Source organism: Paroedura picta, chromosome 6, assembly GCF_049243985.1.
Source record: "Paroedura picta isolate Pp20150507F chromosome 6, Ppicta_v3.0, whole genome shotgun sequence".
NCBI classification, from domain to species: domain Eukaryota; kingdom Metazoa; phylum Chordata; class Lepidosauria; order Squamata; family Gekkonidae; genus Paroedura; species Paroedura picta.
In genome coordinates this window covers 114,326,362-114,351,560 of record NC_135374.1, presented here as the reverse complement: position 1 = coordinate 114,351,560, position 25,199 = coordinate 114,326,362, and the positions used below count along the sequence as shown (strand labels likewise).

At 43.9% G+C, this 25,199-nt stretch overlaps 1 protein-coding gene across 5 annotated transcripts in view; it reads right to left on the bottom strand.

Moving 5' to 3' along the window:
* The window catches only part of DACH1 (dachshund family transcription factor 1), a 457,015-nt gene that overhangs the window by 54,026 nt on the left and 377,790 nt on the right, over positions 1-25,199 (bottom strand). For all 5 annotated transcript variants that reach the window (XM_077344000.1, XM_077344002.1, XM_077344004.1 and 2 more), the window contains one exon: positions 12,068-12,219. In XM_077344000.1, coding sequence (XP_077200115.1) covers positions 12,068-12,219 — 152 coding nt within the window. The remainder of the gene's footprint in view (positions 1-12,067; positions 12,220-25,199) is intronic.

Below are 25,199 nucleotides of genomic sequence, written 5' to 3'. Positions count from 1 at the left end.
TTCCATTTCTATGCCGCCACTCCCAAAGTCACTGGCCTGTGGCAGCTTACAACAGTTTAAAATATACAATAAAATCAATGCATTACAAATTAAAAACATAACATAAAATAGAACCCACCAGCATCATCACACAGAATTGACTCCAAGATGTAGCCCTCTAGCAGCATGAGGGCGTCAAAGTTTTAAGGAGGGAAACATTGTACTGATCTTAAAGACTATAAATAAAGTGTTGTGTATCCACTGTGTAAAATTCTAGTAGTAATGTCTTAAAACAAATTACAATCCTCTATCCCTATTTCAATGTACATGCAGTCGGCCATCATTTGATCTTTATGTGTCCAGAACAGAAAAACGAGATCCATGTTCAACCAACGAAAACTCAAACTTGGTTGGCAAAGGCAAAGAAGAACTAACAAACTAACTAAATATTGTATTTGTATAGGCCTGGAGGATCATTGTCCATGGGGTCACGATGGGTCAGACATGACTTCGCACATAACAACAACAATACCATCCTATCCTTGCTGGCTCGGGGCGGTTAACTACATTTACAAAACAACCCAGAAAACAATAAAACGTAGTGTATCATTAATATCAAAACTGCCCCCCATTTGCAATTTATTTGCAATCACGATGAGGCTGGAGCAGAGTTAGCAAACTCAAGGCACCACTGTATACAGGATCAGGGGTAGTCAAACTGCGGCCCTCCAGATGTTCATGGACTACAATTCCCATGAGCTGGCAGGGGCTCATGGGAATTGTAGTCCATGGACATCTGGAGGGCCGCAGTTTGACTACCCTTCCTCTATATATCATTTACTTCACCAGTACACTACAATACAATGCCATGCATATCCATAGCTGCTCCAGATGTGAAGGCACTGCACACTCTGGAGATCTAGTGCATAGATAGACAAGATGGAATAGTGTTGCACATGCACATCAAACCCATTGCATGTTTAGACCTTTGTAGTGTGCAGTAATGCAGAAGGATTGCAGTTAGGCAAAGGGATTACCTCTAGCACAGAAGGGCAAACGTCATCAAATACAGTCAAACCAGTCCATGGCACAATAGAAGCAACATGAGCATTCATTTAGCAAGCTGGTTACTGATACATTGAATACCTATTTACAGAACGGCCTTCAGCATATTTGACTACATGGGATATTCATGGTCCAGATCAAATAGTTGTCCTCTGCCTCGTCCATGAAATGCAGTTATTGAACTAATATATTTGATTAGTTCAGTATTTTTCTCCCTGGGACATCCCCAACTCAATCTTTTGCTTATTTGGTGTTTGGTATTCATTCGGTATTTATACAGCACTGAGGCCAACTAGTCAAGATGCCAAGTAGGTATAAACAGGACAGTCAAATATTCAATTTTGCCAGTTCTTTGAGGTTTTAAGTTCTCATTAAGAATTAGAGCTATCAAGGGGTTCATAGGACATGAGAAATACAGTCTTCGGTTAGGTAATCAACTACTGCAAAATAAATAAAAAGCTTACTTTGCCAGATTGGGTGGGAGGGGAAAGAGGATACCTAAAGAAAAAGCAGGACTTCCAATATCCAGGTGGGATCTGGCGATCTCCTGATATTACAACTGACCTCCAGAATACAGAGATCAGTTCTCCCAGAAAAAATGGCTGGTTCAGAGAGTGGAGTTTATGAAACTGTACCCTGCTAAAGCACACACACTATACATTTATTGGCATTAAGCTGATTAGCAAGATAAGCAGAGATAGTCAAGATACATCCATCAGTAGCTTTCCTACTCCAGAATTGGTCTGAATAGATATCCAAATGCTTTTCATGAATATTGCCCTGCTAAACCTTCTCCCTCTCCAAGCCTCATCCTACCCAAGCTCCACCCCCCACCAAAAAAAAAGAAAAGAAAAAGATCTCTAGGTATTTCTCAACCTAGAGTTGGCAACTAGGGTTGGGCACTTTGGCTGCTTCAAATGCTGAAGCACCCAACCATATTGGCAACCCTATCTTTTAAAATTTCAGACCAAATCAGGATGCTTGGGAAATTTTTGGAGATTTGGGGCGGAGCATGGGGGAGAGAAGGGGTGGGTAAAATGCTGCCCTCCTCCAAAGCAGCCATTTTCTCCAGGAGAACTGGTTTCTGTAGTCTAGAGATGAGGCTGGCAACTCTAGGAAAGTATAAAATACCCCACAGGACCATTGATTAGCCAAGTCAAATAAATAATAGCAAATTAGTGAGAATTATTCTCATTGTAAACGCATCAGCTTTATAGCTATGTTCCCCAAACGTTTTAAACATATCTCTGTAGAACACACTTTACATGTCACTTCATTGGGAATTAAACAGAGCCAGTGGTTAAAATGAAATGGAGCCAGTAATTAACCTGCTGTGTACACACAAGTTCAAGTTCCAGAACATGGCATCTGAATATCTTGTCTTTTCCCTCCCCCACTCAGTATGCATCACCTTTGCTTGGCTTTTAACTAACAGACTGCAGTGCAGTTTGCATCAAGCTTACCTTTGGCCCACTGAATGTAAGCAAGACTCTACTGCTATCTACTTCCAGTCCAACGCATAAATGGAAATTGCCCTCCAGTTCAAAAGCCACCAAAAAATGTAAAAGTACCCTGAATGCGGTGTGGAAGCCTTTAAGATCACCACTTCAAACCAAGGGTCGGTGTAACAAAAAAAGGCCCTTTCACTAGCCCTTGTGTCCAAGCGTCAGAGAAAATATTAAAGCTCCCAAGCAAAGCCTCCTTTATATCTTTTGACGATCCCTTCCCGTTGAACAATAAAAGCGAGGTGCTATGGCAACTGCCATCTTCCCTCAATCAGCAACATTCATGTACATGTTTCTTCTTCATCAGGAACAAACAATTAGTAACAAACGAAAGAGATCATTACATCAAGTGCCCTTTCCGATCACCCCAATTAAAACTTTAGTTTAGCTGTATTTTAATTCTAACATACCAAATTCTAATTTTCTGCTCTGATTGCTCTTGTTGACTTATCTTTGAAAGATATACTCGGCGGCGGAAGGCTCGGAGATTTATTTAGCAAGATGCCAGCGTTGGCACCACTTAACGTGTTGATTGGTTGTATTATCAGTAGCAATGGAAAATAAATTACTATTAAACCATTATTGTCCTTGGCTGGCAAAACACAATATTTTGCTGTTCTTTAAATATGAAACAATCATGGAGAAACATGGAGAATGAATGCTAAGCTGCAACCCTGATGCGAGTCATTTTTTGGTTAAGCACCTTTGCGGAGTGCGAAGACTTTACGAGCACGTTACATTCGTGCTGGGTTCCGGCACCGTATCTGCTCCGCCGGCGGATTCCCCAAACATATTTCCGAAACGCTTTCTTCTAATGTTGCTAATGGTAATGCATTGTCGACGGCTGCTCGTTATGACTCGAAAAATATTAGCATTTTTGGCTCTGAAACCCACCGGGGTCTACTTGCAACCTATGGAAAATGAACTTTTCGGGGTTTTTAGAAGTTATATCAGGCGCATCGGCGGGGCGGCCAACACAAGCAAAATTTTCCCGTTTGGCACCAAATGGATGTTGATGAAAAAGTGTTTGTGCTGCCAATGAAAAGCCTAATGCATTTGCAGATGGAAAGAGGTATTAGCCCACATTCAGAAACGCAATATGCGCAGGAGGGCAAATAATGCAGTGCCTAAGACACCCCCCCCCCCCCCGTATGCCTTTGAGCTAGTTATAATAATATCGGCGGCTTGGCTGGTACAGGTTTGTGTGAATTCTGCCTACGATCCCTCGTGGAAGATTTCAGAAAACATTTGCCATTGCCATGGCTAATTTTCCATTACGGTATTAAATCAATACACTGCCAAACAATTCAAAACGCAGTGCAAATAGGGCTTACAACGGCTTAAACTCATTGACTTTGATGGTATTTAAGCAGTGTAATTGGGCGCAGGATTGCAGCTCAGGATAGTAACACAGAAAAATGTTGCTCTTTTGGGAGAATTGTTTACAATGGAATGCTTTAATGGGAGGGAAATGAGTTGGGGAGAGGTTGTACTTACCTTGCCCACTTTCTACTAGCTAGTATTACCCATTTTAGTTTCCACTGACATACCACCTAGTGAATCATCTAAATTAAACTTTGGTTTTGTTCATATGATAATTACGCACGCATGATCCACTACTGATTGTTACGTGAGTGGAGTCTGAGTCCAGCTCTGACTGGTAGCACTTTATTGAAATCTGCTTAGCCTTCTATACTGGATACAGAGACATTCTGGACACCTCCCTTGTTTGTTAACATCTAACCTAGCCTTTCTCAATTTTTTTACTATTGAGAAATCCCTGAAACATTCTTCAGGCTTCAAACCACCCCCCTCCACCCCCCGAAGTGATGCAAACATGCAAAATATGGTTTAGAGGCATAGCTGTGTACATGCTCACCAGGGACCCCTTTCCTTCCCATCCCTTCCATGCCCATCAATGGCCCTTTTGGGAAATCCTGTTTGAGAAAGCCTGATCTAACCTGATGAAATACTGTAAAGAACTTAACCATTTGCACAAAAAGTTTTTGTTTTACAGTCTAAGTTAGCTAAGGAGTCAAACAACGATAGCCAGAATTGGTTGGAAATGAAGTTCTGCCATAACTTTCAACACAACAGCTCTTGTTTAGGCCAACATGAAAACATTTGATCATTCTGGTACCAAACATTAATTATACAGACTTCAACAAGACTAACTAGGGCTAACTTTCTCCACAGTAGGTGTGGAGCCCAAGAGTTAATGTGCAACCTCTCCCCTGGTTAGTTTCATGTGGTTCAATTGTTACTCTCTTCCGTATAAACCATCAATGATGTTTTTTATTTGCATCTTTGCTGAAGTCAATGGGTCGAGAAGGCTGTAATGCCGCTTAGGATGGAACTGTTAATGTTTTATCCTATGTTATACCAAGCCTTAGAATTTGTGTCTGTGCTGCATGTTTGATACTCAGTTCACAACACAGCAATTCGGTCTGTCCAGTGTACTAATTTCTGACTAAACAACACACTTGGCAAACAAAATCTACAATGACTTTAGCGGCAGCAATCAATACTGTTACATTCTGCTGACAGGCAACTGGAAAGAGCTTGGATTCCAGGTTTTTGGGATGAAAAGAGAGAGGATGCCAGAGTTAAAGAAGAACATGATATTGAAAAGTATCATCCTTAACCGCTCCTGTGGAGCGGAATAAATAAAAGACTAAGCCCTAAGGGGGAGGAGAAAGGACGGGCTCTGTCCGGGATAAAAACTTGGAGTGTCACTCCAGGGCCAAGCGGCACAAAGCCCGGCTCCCCATTGGCCGCTTCGCCCAGCCTTGCCTTGCCCAGCCGGGGACTCACCGCGCACAAGGAGAAGCAGCCTTCCACAGCGATGAGTCCCCCCCGCTGGCTTCCCCTCGCCCAGACACACACACACACACAAACAACCCTGCTGGCCGCCCCCCAATCATGCCGCCTCTGCTTCCCTGTGCCCAGAGACACACACACACACCTGCCAACCCCCCCTGGCTGCCCACCCCGCAATTGCCCCGCCACCACTTCCCTGCCCCCATAGAGACACACACAAACACCCCTGGCCCCCCCCATTGTGCCACCACCGCTTCCCCGCCCCCACAGACACGCGTATATGCACACACCAGCCAACCCCCCCGGGCTGCTGCCCCACCGCACTGCAGCCACTTCCCCGCCCCCACAGAAACACACACACACCCTGGCCGCCCCCCATCATGCCGCTGCCACTTCCCTACCCCCACAGGCACACCCACACACACCAGCCAACCCCCCTGGCTGCCCCCCCACATGAATGCCCCGCTGCCGCTTCCCCACCTCCACAGACACGCACACACAGCCACCCACCCACCGCGCTCTCCCACCCCTTCCCCCCACCCCACACATCCACGCACACACTCCTCTCTACCCTTTCCTCGCCACCTCCCCCTCCCGATTCCCCCCGCAATTCCCCCCCACCCTTCACACACCCTCTGTCCCCTCCTATTTCACCTACCTCTCTGCCTGCCTTCCTTTCTTACTTCCTGACTTCCTCTATTTCTCCATCTCCTTCCTGTCTCTTTGTCTCTCTCTCTCACTTGCTTCCTGTCTTTCTCCTTTACTTCCTTTCTTTCTCCCTTCTACCCATGGTTTCAACCACCCTTTGCCCTTCTTTCTCCCTCCCTTCCCTCCTTTCCTCTTCTTCCTTCTTTGCCTACAGTCTGCCTCCCCATTCTCTAGCGCCCACTGTCTTTCTTCTACAGCGGGCTTAATTTCTAGTCCAACTATAAAAAGGGCCAATAAAATGTTTTGTTTTCCTATAGTACACCAGGCCTCGGCTCCTCCTCGTCCTCCTCCCTGGCTGCTGCCTCAGGAGCTGCCCTGCCACTCTGCCGCCAGCTCACCTTTGGTGCTCTCCAGCTGCCACCATGGCTGGGGCTCTCTCTTAGCATGGCACTGCACATCTGCTGCTGGCAGTGCCCCCAGCGAACGGCGGAAAGTCAGGGGCACCAGTGGAAAAGCTAGTGGAACAGGGGCTCAGGCGGCACCGGCAATGTCCCCCGGCAAAAGACTACCTCCCCCCGGCCTCAATAAAATTGTCAAGCATCGACTGGTCCCCAGTGATAAAAAGGTTGGGGATCACTGCCGTAGTACACTAATATGCCTTCTACCCTCTGGGTCAATCGGGTGAAAGGGGCTGGGACAAAATTATGACTGGGACAAAATTATGGTCAAACCACAAAATTTTCCTAGAGCATCATGATCGGTACTAGAATATTGCTCTGAATCCTCAAGTGACGTGACATCTAATCTGGATGTAATGGTTAAGAGTAATGGCTTCTGATCTGGAGAATCAGGTTTGATTCCCCATTCATCTTCCATATGCAACCAGCTGAGTGACTTTGGGCTGGTCACAGTTGTCTGAGAGCTCTCTCAGCCTCCACCTACCTCACAGGATGTCTGCTGTGGGGAGAGGAATGGAATGGCGATTGTAAGCTGCTTTGGGTAGTTAAAAGTAGGGTATAAGAAATCAGTTCTTCTTCTACAGCTTATCCATGAATGTGTGGGAACTATTTTTATTGATGGTTGATCTATAAAGAACATTACACAGAGTAGAACTGCTTGTATATTCCATATTTACAGAACAGTTTGAACCTGCCCTACTCACTAATGCTTTAAATCAGTGTTTGTTGGCAGGGGCTCATGGGAATTGTAGTCCATGGACATCTGGAGGGCCGCAGTTTTACTACCCCTGCTTTAAATGGTCAACCATTTAAGAAATGACTCAATATGCTGATTGTTTATTCCCCCGTCACAAAAAAATGGCTATTTCGTATACCACCGAATAGACATAAGCAGATCTAGACATCAATTTGTAACTTCCCCGTCTTATTAGCATTCTGGCGGAGAGAATTTAATTCTCATAAATGTTTGCAGAGGGCAGATTGGAAAAAAAAGTGGTGGATTCTGTCGGTACTGAACTGCAGCTTTTGTTTGATCTAATGCTTGCAAATTATTTTGCAATATTCATATCTTGTTGGAGTACAGGAAATTCCCAAGTGCAAATACAATCTTTGCTTTGTTTTCATAGGTGACTTCATTTTGCGGGCTTCTTCGAAACAGCAGCGTCAACTGAGTTCATACAGAGGGTATATCTGCCGAAGGGAGCTGCCTCGCAAAAAGCTTATACTCTGGCAAATCTTCTTGATGCTACTAGGCATGAATCTAGCTAGCCTATGTCAGTATTTTAGGTTGTTTTCAAAATACCAAAAGTTGTGATGTCAGTTCAACTTAATTATCCATACCATGCTTTGCTGTCATTGTCTCAAGGTTGGTAAGTTAAAAACTTAGCTAGTTAAAGATTTAAATCAAGGTACAACTGAAACAACACTTTTTGATATAGTGATGGAAGTGCATGATATACAGTTTCTTCTCGCCATTAAACAAAAAGGCTACCTACAGTTTCTTATTAATTTCTTTATTACTGTAATACCAAGAATTATGGCCTAATTTTCACTAGAGTAGTAAATCTACATCTGGGGTTGTATCCATTTTTTTATGTTATATGTGTATAGAACAGTGGTTCTCAGCCTAGGGGTTGCAACCCCATTTGGGGTCTGCTGGCTCCTTCACTGGGGTCCGCTGGTTGGTTGCCACGGTGATGGTGGTGGCAGCTGGGCAGGGGTGGCAGCTGGACAGCGGTGATGGCAGGCAGCGGCAGGAAAGCAATTACAATGGCCGCCTCCACGCTGCCTGTGTGTGCATGGTCACCTGTGCACATGCGCATGCCACTGCCGCAGTTGGGATCGCGGCATGGGAGTGGTTGAGAACTGCTGGTATAGAAGAAGAAGAGTGGGTTTTTATACCCCACTTTTCATTGCCTGGAGTTTCAAAGTGGCTTCCAATAGCCTTCCCTTCCTCTCCCCACAACAGACACCCTGTGAGGTAGGTGGAGTTGAGAGAGCTCTGACAGGACTGCTCGGTCAGAACAGGGTTGCAATGAGCTCAAGGTCACCCACCTGGCTGCATGTGGAGGAGTGGGTAATCAAACCCCGCTCGCCATATTCAAAGCCGTCACTCTTAACCACTGCACCATGATGGCTTCAAGTAGGGTTGTCAACTCAGGGTTGAGAGATCTTGGTAGATTTGGAGAACAAAGCCTTGGGAGGGACAGGTTTGGGGAGGGAAAAATCTCAGCAGGATATAATGCAACAGACCCCCACCTTCCAGTGCAGCAATGTTCTCCAGCCATCTGCAAATCAGTCATGAATCCTTCAGGCCCCAGTTGGAGGTAGGCTAACCTAAACAGAAATCTTATCCATACCCTTCACCCAAAACATACTTTGCAGAAAGAAAATGAGCTTTTCAGGGAGAAGGGACTTACATCCTGCAAGAACTAATTTGTTGGTTATTCCTGGCCCCAGGGAAGCCTGACTAGCCTCAACCAGTGCCAGGGCCTTTTCAGTCCTGGCCCCTACCTGGTGGAATGAGCTCCTAGAAGAGCTGTGGGCCCTGCGGGAGCTTCTGGTATTCCGCAGGGCCTGTACAATGGAGCTCTTCCTAAGGTCTATGGTTGAGGCCGATATGGCCAGAGATATCTGCATAGCTCCCCTCCAGGACAGCAATATGAGTGACAGTTTGCAAGTGACATCTGCGCCCTCCTCCCTCTCATCTCATCCCTCTAGGAGATGTGTTGGAGGGGGACTGAGAATAACGAGGGTTTTGTTTTTTCTCCCCGTTGTAGCTTCTTCCTTCGGGTTTTTGACCCTTTTCCTTTTGGTCTTGTTTTATGATTTTATGTCTGGGGTTTTTATGGGTTTTTATAGGGTTTTATTTGGATATAACCCACCATGAGCCGTCAGGGAGTGGCCGGTAATCAAGTAAATAAATAAGTAAACAAACAAATAAATAAACAAGTAATACCCAGCACCTAATTTTCTCTTTGTGTAGAATCCTATGCACACTTAGGTAAAGGTAAAGGTATCTCCTGTGCAAGCACTGGGTCATGTCTGACCCTTGAGGTGACACTCTCCAGCGTTTTCATGGCAGACTCAATACCAAAGACTCAATACTTTGCCATTCCCTTCCCCAGTCATTACCGTTTACCCCCCAGCAAGCTGGGTACTCATTTTACTGACCTCGGAAGGATGGAAGGCTGAGTCAACCTTGAGCTGGCTGCTGGGATCAAACTCCCAGCCTCATGGGCAGAGCTTTTAGACTGCATGTCTGCTGCCTTACCACTCTGCGCCACAAGAGGCTCACTTAGCTGAGAATAAATCTCATTGATTACAATGGGTCATTCCTCTCCAGCGTTGCAGTTCACTTTCAGCATGAGAATAATGATTTCTATGGTGATCCATTCCATCGGTTCCTTCCTGAGGTATGGAGCGAAACAGCCAGACAAAATTTGCCACCTCCTTTAGAAATAAACCTCAAGCAGACTCCAAAGGAACCAACTTAACTCAGCCCAATCAGTTATAATTTAACTGATTATAAACCAATTGACTCACACTGATATAGTGAAACTTTCGACAGTTAAATCAATTATATGTTCTAGCAAAAAAAAAAAAGATATCATACAACTAGTCCAGTGTTACTTCTGGGAAAGAGACAACCGTGCACATAGAGACCGCATTGTCAACTGCAGTTAGTTGGCGCCCACACTGAAAATCAATTAACACCTATTAGCTGCCCTTTAGCTTCTTTTCACTATCCCTTGCTATAAATTAAACGGCATGCAGGGACCATGCCAAGTCCGTATAAATTCCTGAAAGGCTCTCAGAGGAGCCAACAGGGTTTTGTCCTACACCCTTGCACAGTACTGAAATAAGATCCGAGGATTAAGGGCTTCATCTGGAAAGATTTTGCCATACCAGAACTTTTCTCAATCCTGTCCCCTGCAAGCATTCATCTCTCAGGGCTCTTGGAAGAGATAAATGGGGGGAGGCCACAAGGAACAATCACAAGAGTTCCATTTGCACCTTAATTATCCAGGCTTGGCTTTCTTTCTATCTAGCTGCTCTCTCTCTCTCTCTTTTTTTAATTATTAATTTATCTCTTATCTATTTATTTTGAAAAATTATACGCCACCCCTTCAGAGACTGGATGGAGGCTCTTCACAACTAAGATAATACAAAGCCCTTCAAACGCACCTATTAAAAATAAAAGCCATTCAGACACAAGATTATTAGATGCTTTCTCCATCCTTTCTTCCAACAAGCTCAGGTGTACAAGGTCTTCTCCCTGTTTTTTTTTTCATTCTCACCTAATCCCTTTGAGATAGCTTACGGCGCTTCTATGAAAATGAACGACCGCAAGGAAACAAAACGCGAACCACTGAAGTGTCTTTTGTTGGTTCTTAACCCCCATCTGAAAACCAGCGTTCCTGTTGTGCACCCCTCCAGTCTGAACATGAATCTGTGATCCGAATAACCCTTCTTTTTGCGGAGAGAATGCGGTGCTCCTTTTTGTCAATCATTTGCGATTATGTTAATTCTCCGAAGGTACTCCTGTCTACTTGTGCAAATGAGATTCTGATGTGCTGAACAGAGAACCATGTACGCTACCCAACCTTAGGTCCTTGGGAAAAGGGCCGGATGTCACCGTGATAGATTTCCAACACTTCGGCAGATTGTTACCAAGCTTGGAAACTCTCCAGGAAATGTATCGAAGCTACTCCAATAAGGGGAGCAAATAAACTGATATCACTTTCGCCCCCCCCCCTGCAGTCTTTGTTGATCTAACCAGCATTCATTTTGTTTCTATCATTTGTATAGGAAGGCTTCTAAAAACATGAACGTACAAGGTACAGTTGGGGAGAGTGTTTTATGTGTTTTATTTTTCATTTTTTTATTTTTTTACATGTGACACCGAACATGTGGTGGTAAAAATTCCATGTACATAAACATGGTCACTATGTATATATTCCCCCCCCTTCCCCACCCTCCCTAATTTTTTTCCCTGTGATGGCATGTCCTATAAGAAACTAGTCAAACCCTGAATGATGTTTGAGTCAGAGTGCAGGATATACATAATAGACTGTTGTATAGGAAATCTGTAGAAAATTTAGTAATGCTCTTTGAAGTCTATTCTTTGAAGATAGCACTAGAATAAGCTTATTTGTAACAGAATTGATTTTTAATTTTCCCCCCCTTTTACATTAAGACATATTTTCCATAGATTAACATGTCATTTCTACCTTGGCATTAAGGCAGCTTAAAATAACTATTTATTACAGCAGGTTTCCTATTTAATACCATCGGGGAAGTTAAGCAATTCACGATGAATCATTATTCTGTAATAGACAGTACATTTTCAACAAAACGCTGGTGCCACTTCCGTCTCAGTATCCTCGGAATTATAAGCCATATTTTATGGTAGTGCATTTAGATGGTTTTATAAAGTCGTTTGACTACCGTGGTGTCTTTAATAGTTTAACCCGTTGTGGAAAGAAATGTTTCTTAGGAACTAGTTAAAGCTCAACTGATTGCGTTCCTGTCAACAATTCATTGGCTTATCTGGGTTGGTTTTTCACTGATCTCCAAGGCAAGGCCTACCTGAATGTTCGTCAGAAGGGTTTCTATGGACGACAATCCATCAGGAAATAGAAAAGGAGATGGAAAACCTGGAGGTAGTGTCTGCCCGTGGCCAGTTAGCGAAAGTTTGTCAAGGCTGTCTCTTGCGGTTGGTGTAGAGAGCGGGGTCTCATCTGTATGTGATTGAAACAAAAATATAGAACAAGTTACGCTTGTCTGTTTTTATTAGACCTCAGTAATGGCTTCCCTAGTGGTTTCCAGAACATTTATTGCAAATTGGTTCCTGCTATCAGGAGAAAATGCTTTCTGCTGAATTTTCTTTAATGAAAAAGCTGTGGAGATACAACAAGATAACATTAATGAGTAACTTTATAAGCCTTTTAAATGCAGTCTCTAATGAGACTGAGTTTACAGTGCCATAGAATCTTTTTAAAACAAATATTATCTCACATATACTTGTGATAATATATTTAGGCTGACTTTATGGGTACCTTCCCAATTATCTCATTTTAAGTCTGTTGGCTTATTTGGATTGACAATAGATGGATATTTCCTAACATGATACATAATTTTACACTGCATGGGTATGTTTTATGTGTAGATAATTCTAATTTAGTTAACCCATAATCAACCATCTTCTTGATCCAGGAAGAGGATGCAAAAACAGATTTGCACATGCAGATTCCCCTAATGGGTTGTGTGGGTGCTGCACAGGTGTCAGTGGGGGGGGGTGTATGCGTGAATGCTATATTCACTGGGGAATTTACACATGATCTTCCAGGATGTAGGATCTTCCCTCTGGAGAAGCATAAACTGAAACCATATGATGAACCATATGTATCACTGCAAATGCCTCAGTTCACAGAATAGAATCATAGAGTTGGATGGCTATCTAATCCAACCCCCTGCCCAATGCAAGATCAGTCTAAGGCAGTGGTCCCCAATCTTTTTATCACCGGGGACCAGTCAATGCTGGACAATTTTACTGAGGCCTGGGGGGGGGGGGTCTTTTGGCGAGGGACACCGCTGCCGCCTGAGATCCTGCTCCACTTGCTTTCCTGCTGGCACCCCTGACTTCTCGCCGCCTGCTGGGTGGCACTGCCAGCAGCAGCTGTGCAGTGCCATGCCGAGGGGTAGCCCCAGCCATGAAGAGCACCAAAGGTGAACCGGTGGCAGAGTGGCAGGGCAGCCCCCGAGGCAGCAGCCGGGGAGGAGGATGAGGAGGAGCCGTGGCCCAGTACCGACTGATCCCTAGCTCGGGGGTTGGGGACCACTGATCTAAGGCATCCAAGGCCATTGCTTAAAGACCGTCAGTGAGGGGGGTCTCATTACCTCCTTAGGCAGCTGATTCCACTATTGAACTATTCTGCTTGTTCTTTCCAGAGAACAACCTTTTATATAAATCAGCCTTTTCCAAACTTTTGAACATGAAAGAGCCCCTGAAATAATTTTTCAGGCTTCAAGGAGCCCCAGAAGTAATGTCTGCTGGTCACACTTCCATGCCATACCCCCCAGAAATGACGTCACTGGAAGTACCATCCGCATTAACAGGCGAGCTCAAGGAGGACTGGAGAGGGACAGGTTGCCCTTTAAAGGTGGAAGTAGAGGTGCAGGCTCCACCCCTACCAGTTGAAGAAACCATGAGATAACTCATGGCTCCTTCCATAGCTTGTGGCCAAGTCCATTAAGGTAGGAGAGGAAATGCTGTAGACCCCTTCTGGAGCCCCTGGGGGGGGGGGGGTCTGTGGATCCCGGATTGCGAATCCCAGGTCTAGAGGGCCTCATCATCAAGTCTCAACATAATATCAAATGTCAAGAAGAAATAAAGATGTGAATCTGTGGCCCCCTTTTTCACACTCCTCAGTCCCAGTTTGATTTGAAAGAGTGATATTTAAAAACAGTAATTTGAAAATCATAGGCTGCTTTAACTGCATCTTTTAGCCCTCAAAACTGGAACCTGTTCTGGGAACATCATACTGCCATACGATGCATTGTAGTAGGGTGGAATGCAATTATTTTATTTGCTTCATACCCCGCCTTTCTCCCCAACGGGACCCAAAGAAGCTTGCATCATTTCCTTCTCTGATTTTATCCTCACAACATCTATGCAAGATAAGTTTCGGCTGCAAGGGTGTGACTTGCTTAAGGTCAGTCGACAAACTTAGTCGGGATTTTAACCCAGTCTCCCAGATCTTAGTCTGCCCCTCTACACCAGCCTTTCTCAACCAGGGTTTTGTGAAACCCTGGGGTTTCTTGATGGCCCTGGAAGGGTTACTTGAATGGGTGGGAGTGAATGAATGTTTAATATTTTTAAAAATTTGTTAAACATTTATTGGGTGATATGAATGTACACAGTTATGTTGACCCCCCCCCCAAAGGTCAATGATAGGTGTGTATACAGCTATGCTTCCCAACTTTATTCTGCATGATCACCCTACTTCCGGGATTTATCGAAGCCTGAAGAATGTTTCAGGGGTTTCTCAATAGTAAAAAAAGTTGAGAAAGGCTGCTCTAACCATTATACCATTCTGGCATTGGCATTTGTGCCATAGGTAAACACAATGTGATGTCATTAATACTTAGCAGTAATAAAAATGCACTTCACATCACCAGCCCAACAGGGTAAGAACAAACCAAAAAATGTATAATAATCTAGATGCATAATACTGAACAGTTTAAGCACCAGGCAGAGGAACACATTTTTCATGCTGATGTGGGATAAAAATGTATTAAATAACATCAGTTATCTATTTTATTTTTCCTCGCTTCTGAGACAAAATAGCCATACCACGTTTACCAAAAATTTTTAATGGCAAGGGCTACTTGAATACTTTTACCCAGTATACCACTAACTCTTGCTATTGTGTACACTTAATTCTGATGAGATCCAGCCAGTCTCTATATTTTTTCAGCCTCATCTGAAGTGAGTTTTGAATATATGCTTAACTCTTCTGCTGAAACAAGCTGAATACAATTAAGTGCTCAAATTGGCCCAGTCAGGCATATGTTAGATTTGCCTCTACATTTGTTGCATATTCAAGTCCATCCTAAGGGCTCAAATAAACAAGATGGTGGACATGTCAGAAATGGAACCCCTGGCCCTTTTTCCTCTAAAAACTAGGCACATAATTTCAATTGGGTCAGTAGCCCAAAGGAGGAAGGGGTTAAACCTGTCCCACTCTGCTATTTTCATGGTCTAAAGCTGCCCTAGGACAGTGGTCCCCACCCCCCAGTCCAGGGGACCGGGACTGGTCCGTGGATCAGTCAGTGCCAGGCCGCAGCTCCTCCTCGTCCTCCTCCCCGGCTGCTGCCTTGGGGGTTGCCCTGCCACTCTGCCACCGGCTCACCTTTGGTGGTCTCCAGCGGCCGCCATGGCTGGGGCTCCCCCTTGGAGTGGCACTGCGCAGCTGCTGCTGGCAGCACCCTCAGTGGGCAGTGGAAAGTCAGGGGTGCCAGTGATGTCCCTCAGCAAACACTACCCTCCCCTGAGCCTCAGTAAAATTGTCAAGCGATAACCGGTCCCCGGTGATAAAAAGGTTGGGGACCACTACCCTAAGATATTGCAATTTGACACACTGGGGAAAAAACATACAGTGCTGATAGGGCTGCTGCATGTTTACACCAGCAGGGCAGAAAACAGCTCAGTGGGTCAAATCCATTTGGAAAATGGTGCGAGGGCCGTCAGTTTCCATCCACCTCATTTTCTGAGGGCAAAATCATTAGATTTGTTCATGGAATTTCCAGTGCCATATTCAGTTGAATGCTCCATCATCCTTCCTCTGCAACTAGGACACTGCTGGCTTGGGAAATTCCTGAAGATTTGAGGGTGGAGCCTGGGGAGGGTGGGATTTGGAGAGGGGCCTCAGTGAGGTATAATTATGGTTGGGTGCTTCGGCGGCTGAAGCAGCCGGTCTCTCCCGGCACAATGAGCACTGCGCCACAGGGGGGAGGGGAGGTGTGGGCATCAGCGTGCCGGCAGGCGCACACACGCAGGCACGGAGCTCCATGCCTGCGTGTGTGCGCTCACCGGCATGCTGACGTCCGTGCCCCCCCATGGCGCGGTGCTCACTGCACCAGGAGAGACCGGCCACTTTGGGCGCTGAAGCGCCCAACCCTAGGTATAATGCCATATTCAGCATGGTGAAATAATGAAGAGTAGCAGCCTCTAGTCTGGAGAACCGGGTTTGATTCCCCACTTCGCCACATGTGACCTTGGGCTAGTCACAGTTCTTTTAGAGCTGTTCTTACCGAACCATACTACCAGAGCTCTCTCAGCCCCACCTATCTCAAAACGTGTCTGTTGTGAGAAGAGGGAGGAAAGGCAATTGTAGGCCGCTTTGAGACTCCTATGGGTAGTGAAAAGTGGGATATAAAAAAGAAATCTCCTTCTTCATAGCATCTACCCACTAAAGCAGCCATTTTATCCAGGAGAACTGGAGATTAAAGTCCATCTACCATAAGGCCCACCATTCAAAGATCCAACACAAAGTTGTAACACTTTATCTGCAAGTGTATCTGCTCTACTTGGGAAAGCTCTCCTTCCCCCAATCAAGAGGAAAAAAATATTATTATAATGAAACAGAACAGCAGATATTCCACATATTGACTAAACATTTATAACAAAAAAATGGTAAAAAAACCTACAATGTGCAAACAAAGTCCTGAACTTACATTGAACTCATTTTAATGAAGAGTTTAACTAAGAGGGGAATAATCTAATGTCAAGTGACTATTTTCTTCATGTGTCGTACGAAATAAACTTTTGTGTGAGTTTGAAGCAAAACAAATGTATATATCATACACAGGAAGACGGGATATTTGTGGATGGGAGATAAGGATATCTTGAAAAAATGGCTTTAAGGGGGGGAAAAACACAAAGATTGTACTTTTTTGCCAACAAAAACAACCACCACATATTATAGTGCAAAAAAGATACAACCCTTGCCATTAAAGTGTTCCACAAATTCTTACAAACTTCACATAACTCTGCTGTGGAATAGCCATTCTCCTAGCATACGCTATATTTAAAGTAAATGTAATTATTGTGTTCAGGAACATAATTCTTTAATTCTACCCCCTGCCCCCAGCCATTTTCAAACTGCCTTTGTATTCCATTTTAGTTACTGGTTGCTAACGAATTTTTGCTGTCATTTCAGACAAGACTCATTTTAGTAACGGGCTGATAGCAGAATTTATTTTCCTGCCCACTTGCATGGGGTCAGCAAAGCACGGTTGAGCTACTTTTGAGGGAAATTGCTTTCTTCCATTTTCTACCCATTCACTATGCTTCTGAACTGGTATGGTGTGCTGTTTAATATGTCCACAGCACTTCCTATAATGCCATTTCCCCCCCCCCCTGAGTTTCTACAGACTTAAAAAAACATTCTAAATTTTATCGCTATAGTGCTAAAACAGTATAGTACTTCAGCACTATAGCAGCACCATCAAGATGCTAAAACAAACCTCGCAGGAATATTGTGTGATGAGAAAGGGCCATGGGGAAACAGCAGTGTTTGAAGTGACAATAGAGTCAGCTCATTAATGGAAGGAAAATCACTGTGTGGAACCCCTGTGCCTGTATCGCTTTACATGACATCAAGGCAATAACAAATAACATCCAGTTTAGAATTGTAATGTGAAAATCTTCTGTGTATGTTTCTTCCATAAGACTCTCTTAAACGCAACTCCTCTTCTCACCTGTAAGAAGTCACTCAACCACTATGGTGTGACAAACTTTGCTGCTCTCCCACAGCCACTGTAATCCCTATCACTTGTTCGTGTCACAGTTACCCATTCCCTCATCACAGGTCCCCACAGGTCCCCTACAGCAGCTGCATTGGCTACCCATTGAATTCTGGATCAAGTTCAAGGTACTGATCTTGATATTTAAGGCCATACATGGTCTGAGCCCTCCGTATCAAAGGGACCTCCTCTTCCAGTATGCCCCAAGAAAGATCTTAAGATCATCCAATCCAAATCCAATCCTAATATGTTGGTGGTCCCTGGCCCAAGGGATGGTTGTCTGGCCTTGAACAGGGACAGAGCCTTCTTGGACATGACGCTTGCCTGGTGAAATGAGAGGCTGGTCAAGACCCAGGCCCTGATGGAACTACCTCAATTCCTTAGGGCCAGCAAAATGGCACTCTTCCACCAGGCATTTGGTTGAGGCCAACTCTGTATTCCCCCCCCACTGAATTGGTATCAAAAACTATCCCCTTAGTTAGGCAAAACAGCATACCAATGGAGTGTTGAATTGTTTGAACTGTTTTTAATGGTATTTTAATTAAGAATTAACTACGATTGTACAGTGTTTTATATGTTTATTGTATGTGAATCGCTCTGAGTCTGCTCTGCAGGGAGGAGCGGTATATAAAACTAATAATCATCATCATCTTGTAACTTCTTGTTATTAGTTTACATATGTTTGGACCACCAAACCTGGTAGTTTCAAGCAAAGAACAAAAATATTGCAAAGTATTCTCTTTGCCATTCTGATTTCTTCCTTCCGTTTTAATTCACGTATAATGGATGTTGCATGGAGTGGAAAGAATCTGTTTTTCGCAATCAGATATTAGATATGTTTACCTTGTTTCTTTAAAAGGAAAGAAGGATTTGCCCCCCCCCCCCAAAAAAAAAAAAGTCATGGAGAAAATAACATTCTTGAGAAGACCTGATGGCATTCTGTAAGGGCATTTTGACATGTTTTTTTAGTCCACTTCAGCAAATATTTTAAAGTGGATTTTCCTACATATCAAAATCCAGTTGCATAGGGCAGGGGTAGTCAACCTGCGGTCCTCCAGATGTCCATGCACTACAATTCCCATGAGCTCCTGCCAGCAAATGCTGGCAGGGGCTCCTGGGAATTGTAGTCCATGAACATCTGGAGGACCACAGGTTGACTACCCCCTGCTTTAAAGGATCTTTTTTTTGAAAATTTAATCATAACCATGTAGTTTCAAACATCAGTAGAAAAAAGTATCAAAATGGCACCTTTAGGAAACATACATAATGTGAGATGGAGGTGAGAAAATATTTAATATTATACATTAAATTTGTTTATTTATTTTATTTTTATACTGCCCTCCTTTGCTGTTCAGCGTGGTTTACACCATGTATTCACAGTTCACAACTTCCATTTTTATATTGATACAGTACAGAAATTAAACTCAGTAATTTGTTTTACTATAATGTTTAACGGTAATGACTGGGGAAGGCACTGGCAAACCACCCCGTATTGAGTCTGCCATGAAAACGCTAGAGGGCGTCACCCCAAGGGTCAGACATGACCCGGTGCTTGCACAGGGGATACCTTTACCTTTAATTTGTTTTAACATCATAAATGTTTAAACTGTTAACTCTACAACCATGTAACACAAACTGTTGCTTGGCGGGTTGGCCGGGCTTGGGATTATCTTGGGCTGTTTCTAGTGGGGAGGGGTTCTGGTCAATGTTATTGGTTCATTCACCCCAACTGAAAGCTTGGTGGAAGAGCTCTGTTTTGCAGGCCCTGAGGAACTATGCTAGCTGATATTAAATATGTGATATTAATTACCAGAAATTTCCTCTTTCACACTTAAAAATTAATTTACAAGGTAAATGCCCAAAACTGTAAAAATGAGATTTGAATTCTATGAATAAATTCCAGGTCAGCTAAAGAGACTACATCATGAAACACATCTCTTGTTCTAACAATACTGTTTGCACAAGCAGTCAGGGGAAAACCACGGATCTTCTGCACATGGAAGTGCTAGTGCAAAGGGAACATTGTTCCATGGCAGAGACTTCCTGGTTGTGCACAGATCTTAGGATCTTCAGGCATCATGATCCTCAAACTCAGAGGCAATGGCTGAAATGAACGGGAACTGTTTACAGCAGGGGTAGTCAACCTGTGGTCCTCCCGATGTTCATGGACTACAATTCCCATGGGCCCCTGCCGACATTTGCTGGAGGACAACAGGTTGACTACTCCTGGTCTACTGAAACTCTGAGAACCGATACGTATACACGGGATAATTCCTTGCTTTTGCAGTTAGATGTGCACCCCAGTGAGGAGGAGATGAGGATGGAAGCACATTGCCACAGGCACATCAACAATCCCAAGAATAAATTGGATGTGCATCAAATGAATATCCAAATGCATGATTTCCCTACCAATTGCATTACAATATGATATGTATCCAAATGTGCTTCCTGGGGAACATGCTGCATGAGAATGGATGACTTCCGCATTCATATATGGATCCGATTTACACTTTTTGGGATCAGGATAAAAGTTCATATAAGGCTAAATGGAACAAGGTTTGCATAAGTATTGCCCTGAAGTCCTTTAGCACCAAGAGAGACACTAAATAGTGAAATGGCCACAATGTTATCTCATATACGCCTGGTAGAAGAGGCCATTCTGAATGTTCCAGTGAGTGCATTTTGGACACCACCAACCCACTGAAAATGCTCTGTTCTATGGCCCAATGAAATGACTGGAGTCTATCAAGGGTGTACTAGAAACTTTTAACAGACCCAATATGTGACATATTGAGGCTTGTAAAGGAGACTTCTCAATGGATTACACTTTATTATGATAATTCTTCCATGCAGTTCTCACATAACCACACAAAGCTGCCTGATATTGAACCAAACCATGGGCCCATTGAAGTCAGTATTGTCTATTTCAGGGATTCCCAACCAGGGTTCCACGGAACCCTGGGGTTATGCAAGAGCTCCCTGGGGGTTACACAGCCTTTCCCAGAAGTCATTGGAGTCCATTTTCCCTGTTGCTCTACAAGCCTAGTCTCTTTATCCACAATGGAACTGGTAAATGATGAATTGATTGATTGATTGTCTGGCTCCAACTTCCGCACCCCCATCTCTGAAGGGGCATGTCACCACTTTGCGGGTTCTTTGAAGCCCCAAAAAGTATTTCAGGGGTTCTTCTACGGTCAAGAGATTGAAAAGGGCTGTTCTACTCAAACTGGCAGCAGCTCCCCAGGGTCATAGGTGGAGGTCTTTCACATTGCCTCCTCTCTTGTCGTTTTCATTGGAGATGTGGGGGATTGAACCTGCACACTAAGGATATGCCGTGCCATTGAGCCACAGCCCCTCTTCTCCAGCATTGATTGCTCTGTATTTTGTTCTTCTTCCCTAGCTTGCACAGAAATGCCAAAACAACTAAAAGGAACTCGCAACACTAATCACTGCACTCATCAGCAAAACCCAAAATGAAAATCGGTATGCAGTCTTATTCCTGATGTGATTCTTGTGGCAACCACACTCATCAAATGTCTGAAACAAACTGACAAAAATGCACCCATTAGCAAGTTTCCGGTGGTATTTCGTAAGCCTGATGCTCACTGCGAGAAATGCTGCACCAGTTTTAACTTGAGTTTTTTTTCGTTAAAAAAAAATGCCACATTTGAGGACTTCACATTAAAGTCATTTCACATTGCTTCTGCATCATGGAAAGATCCACTGATGATTTGACAACTGGGTGCTTTTAGGTATGCAGATTTTTTTACTGTTACACACAGGGTACCAAAATAACTTGGCCTTGCATATGCTACCTCACAATTACTACAGTAGGCAGAAGGCATATTGACCTATTGGATCTGTGTTCTGGAGCTTCCTGCTTTCTAGATGCAGGGGGATCTTCCATTTCATCCTCATCTAATATTTTAATAATTATTAGAATGTTCACCAAAGGTCAGTTGAGAAATTCCATTATTATAGTGAGAAGATTAGATGTGCGCCCCACTTGTATCACTGCATACCTGGTGCTTATAATCTAATTATACGGTCAGATCCTAGAGTTCATTTCAGGACACTAATGTCACTCTAGATGAGATCCATATGTCACTGATGACCAAAGAGAGGCAAAAGTGGTTTGTTGTAGTAAGGAAACATGCAACTTAAGAAAGCAAGGCAAACATTCTAGACTAAAGCAGGCATCCAACTATTATATACCTTCATACTTTTATAACAAGGACTGTCACACAGTGAATGGAGTAGAGTTATTTATTATTATTATTTATTTATTATTTATTATTTATTCATTATTTGAGTTTATATACTGCCTTTCCCCATTGGGCTCACGGAGGTTTACAGAGCAAAAGAATAAAAATACAATAAAATCCCATAAATACCCAAATTACATTGCTAAAATTATTAAGACTAAAAGATGGCGGCAAAACTACTAACTCGACTTATTCCCTTGATCAGCCAGGGCCTACTGATGAGAGTGGGTACAGGTGGACGTGGTGGGATCCCAGATTGAATAGCGGGAGGCAAGAATAAGGCCTCTTTCCTCATGCCACAGTTCTGATCTGGATCAGGCACCTACACATGCCCAAAAAATTAAGTCCCACAGCATGTCCATCAGTAAGAACACGGGGGATACAAGGGTGTGCCTAGAGGAGGGGGAAGGAAAATGTCTATAGGAATTGTTGAGAGGCCACTCACAGAAAGTGATATCTGGGCATTTTTCAATGAAACTGGTCTTTGTGTAACCAGCTAAGCATGTGTGTAATGAGAGAGAGCCCTCGATAAATGACCTCTGAAAAACCTTTCCTGTATGAACAGAACTTTCCTTTTCCCGTTAGGACAGGCTTTCTCAACCAGGGTTTTGTGAAATTCTGGTGTTTCTTGATGGTCCTGGAATGGGTGGGAGTTATTTAATTTAAATATATCTTTAAATTTGCTAAACATTTATTAGCGATATCACCATATATGGTCATGTTGACCTGCCCTTTCCTCCACAAATGGCCAATAATGGGCCTGGAGAGAATGGGAAGAGGAGGAGCCTTGGGTGGGCATGTACCCAGTTATGCTTCCCAACCATATTCTGCGCGATTGCACTATTTATAGGGTTTCTTGAAGCCTGAAGGATGTTTCAGGGATTTCTCAACGCCTTTCTTAATAAGCTCATTAACAAATCCTGAGCAGCGGAAGACCATACAGAACTGTGCATGAATAGGTAAAAGTTAAAATTTACAAACTTCTGATGCATCAACTGGTAATAGGTGCTTTGATAGTATGGCTTACTCCTTAGCTACCTATGTCATAATATAATGTTTAGCACTGTGTTGCACTGAGCCATTATACAAAAGTTGTTCATTCCAATATAAAATTGTCAGCAGTAAATGATGGATGATGTTCTTCGCTATTGCAACACAAACCTTGATGATTTCAATAGTTATGAGTGCATCTGAAAGCGTTATATAAAATCTAAAGCTATTTATCAACGTCATATGGCGTGCATGTGGGCCCAGATATATACGCGCACAAAACAAAAAGCAGTCTGCAATCTACAATTTTCTTCGATGCAACTGAAGTGACCGTTCCTCAAATTCCTGGTGTGAAGAAGCAACAAAATTCCCACAGTGCAATGTTTTCCCAAATGTGGTTTGCCTTGCTTTGTGCTCAAACACCCACAGATTTTGATGGAGATAAAATCCCTCTACCAGGTTATGGCTAAGGGTAACACTGTGGAGTAAGCAGTTTAAAGGTAGCTCTTTACAGGCTGGCCCCAGAATTGCCACAAATGGCTCCATTGCTATGGCCAGTCTTTGCCATCATGATGTAAAGTAAGAAAGCCAGATTACATTTAGCCCAGGATTGCCAGGAAGGGCTTGGCAACTGGCTGGAGGATTGAGGGAGGGAGTTCAGTACTGAAGGAAATTAACAGAAAATCTGACAATGTGTAACTACTGGCAATTCTTGCAAAGAAATCAGCAACTGGTAGCTCTAGGAATTACTAGAAACCCTGTTGTAAAACCATAATGTTTCTGGCAATTCCTAGAGCTACCATCATCACTTCCGGAAAGAGTGTCTGCTAAATACACAAGGCTGTATTTTTTTAAAGCCACTTTTTGGGTCTTGCTATAGTTAGGAAAAAAAGCCTCTTGTGGTGCAGAGTGGTAAGCGGCAGAAATGCTGTCTGAAGCCCATGAGGCTGGGAGTTCAATCCCTGTAGACAGCTCAAGGTTGACTCAGCCTTCCATCCTTCTGAGGTCAGTAAAATGAGTACCCAGCTTGCTGGGGGGTAAACGGTAATGACTGGGGAAGGCACTGGCAAACTACCCCGTATTGAGTCTGCCATGAAAATGCTGGAGGACATCACCCCAAGGGTCAGACATGACTCGGTGCTTGCACAGGGGATACCTTTATCTTTATAGTTAGGAAACCTCTGAGGTCAAATACGTAGATCACAAACACCTGAAGCCAGACAAACCTTTCTTGTTAACTATTTTCTGCATTTATTGATTTATTTCTCTTGTTCAGCTTCTTCTCTTATTCATATCCATCCAACTATGGTGTTCTTCTATCTAGAAACACCTTCATTCTCTTTGTAAAGCCAATTTTCCTTTACCAAGTTGCTCCTCAAGACTGAACTCAGCTATGGCTGACCAGTTGGAGTCTTAACTGCTCTGTACAAACCCCACCAACCCCGGTTCTGGCAACTGTCTGAACCCAAGTTTCACAAACCAATCATACTTATAAAACGGGGTTTTTGTACTACAAATGAACTGAGCCAATGACTAACACATATGGGAGTGATGGTTGCTCTATTTATCAAACACAAACACACCCTCAGGAAAGGGAGGGACTTTTTCTTTTTTTACTGAAGACAGGGCTGGTTCCAGTTTTTGGGGGGCCCTGGGCAAAGAGTTCTCAGTGGCCCCCTTCATGCCTACTCACCCATGGGACTCACTACCTGTATGCGCATCCTTCCTGTGCCCTGCTTGGAAGTGTTCCCGCTGCCCAAGCTCACAACCATCTGCACTACCCACAATACTGGGAGCATGGTTGACAGGGCATTCACATGTGAGCAGTCAGGAAAAGGACATGTTAGGGATCAGCAGCACCAGGCTCTGCCAGAAACCCAGGGCCCCAGAAACTGCCCCACCAGGGCTGGGGTGGGGGGCATACTGACGCTGGCCCAGAGTGAGAAGAAGAATAAGAAGAGTTGGTTCTTATACGCTACTTTTCTCTACCCGAAGGAGTCTCAAAGCGGCTTACAGTTGCCTTCCCTTTCCTCTCCCCACAACAGACGCCCTATGAGAAAGGTGAGGCTGAGAGAGGCCTGAGATTATTGCTTGGTCAGAACAGCTTGATCAGTGCTGTGGCGGGCCCAAGGTCACCCAGCTGGTTGCATGTGAGG